The sequence below is a fragment of the Nestor notabilis genome, unplaced genomic scaffold (genome assembly GCF_000696875.1).
Source record: "Nestor notabilis isolate BGI_N333 unplaced genomic scaffold, ASM69687v1 scaffold25753, whole genome shotgun sequence".
NCBI lineage: Eukaryota > Metazoa > Chordata > Aves > Psittaciformes > Psittacidae > Nestor > Nestor notabilis.
In genome coordinates, this window is record NW_009920926.1 from 7139 (window position 1) to 8383 (window position 1245).

The 1245-nt window shown below is 62.0% G+C and overlaps 1 protein-coding gene across 1 annotated transcript in view; it reads right to left on the reverse strand.

Annotated features, from left to right (window-relative positions):
- Positions 1–1245, reverse strand: part of LOC104402920 (sushi, nidogen and EGF-like domain-containing protein 1) — a gene marked incomplete at its 5' end in the record, with an annotated part of 6521 nt that overhangs the window by 4251 nt on the left and 1025 nt on the right. The window contains 2 exons of the mRNA XM_010010914.1: positions 1–110; positions 200–383. Coding sequence (XP_010009216.1) covers positions 1–110; positions 200–383 — 294 coding nt within the window. The remainder of the gene's footprint in view (positions 111–199; positions 384–1245) is intronic.

Consider the following 1245-nt stretch of genomic DNA (forward strand, 5'->3'; position numbering starts at 1 on the left):
TCAATGGGTGGAGGGTGGCCGTGGCCAGACTCTCCGAGAGGTGGTCTTCTGTCCCCACGCCGCTCAGTGTCGTGACATGGACAATGTACCTCTCTCCTGGCTGCAGGTCCCTGTGGAGGAAGAAGGCAGGGTGGGCAGGGGTAAGCCGGGCAGGCTGGGAGGGCCAGCTGGCCCAGCGCCTGCCTGCTGCCCCACTCACAGGAAGGTGTACTTGGCCACGCTGCTGTTCAGCTCCACGGTGCGGTCTGCCAGGTCCCCCGGCTGGCGGATGGAGACACGCACCCTACTGACAGTGGAGTGCTTGAGCCGGTGGAGAGCCCATTGCACCGTGATGGCACTGGCTGTCACGTTCGTGATCTCAAAGCCTTCCACCGGACGCGGTCCTGGCCGGAGCAAGCGGAGAGGGCTGTGGTCAGCCGCTGCTCGTTGTGGGTCGCCCCATCCCTTCCCCACACCCCTGCAAGGAGGGTCCTGCCTACCCCTCTGGGTTGGCTTCCCAGCAGGAGCAGCTCAGCTGGACTCGCATTCTCCCATCCTCAACTTCTGTGGGCAGGTGGGAGGTGCATCCATCTGCCTGCCTGCAAGGCTTCATGCCATCCACTGCACCCCTGGGGCTGTCCTCTGGTTCCAACTCCACAGGGGCTGCAGTGCCTTGACCCTAAGCCCACTGCACAGCCCAGCCAGGGACTAAGCTCAGCTCTCACTGCCCCAGCATCTGACCCTGGCTTGAAGCCTCCTGAGGCACTGTGGCCAGGAGTGAAGGCTCCTGCTACGCGCAATGCCATGCCTGCCTTCTGCCCTGGGCTTTACACAGTCTCAGTCTGCTGCAGCGGATGTGGCCCATGGGCTTTCCCGCCACCATCCCCCTCTTATTAGAGGGCAGCTTTTCTAGGATTAATCCACTCCATCCTCAGTTTGCACTTGATTTCTACATCTGCCTGCCCTAGAAAGCTGAACTGCAGCTGCTCTGCCTGCCTGTGCCCTCATAGAGGCATCACTGTGCCCCTTTCCCTCTGCCTGTGAGCAGAGGTCACTGCCAGCCCCTGCCCTCTGGCACATCCCCCCACACTGAGCCAGGCAGGATGGTGCAGTGGAAGACTCGCCTGCAGGGCTCATTGTCAGCAGAGATCACCCAACCCCACTGCCTGGTGGATGCAAGAGCTTCTCCAGCTCAGCCAGGCAGCACTGGGGACCTACACTACTCTGGGGCTAGTGACAAGGAGTAACCAGTGCAGCAGGCACAGC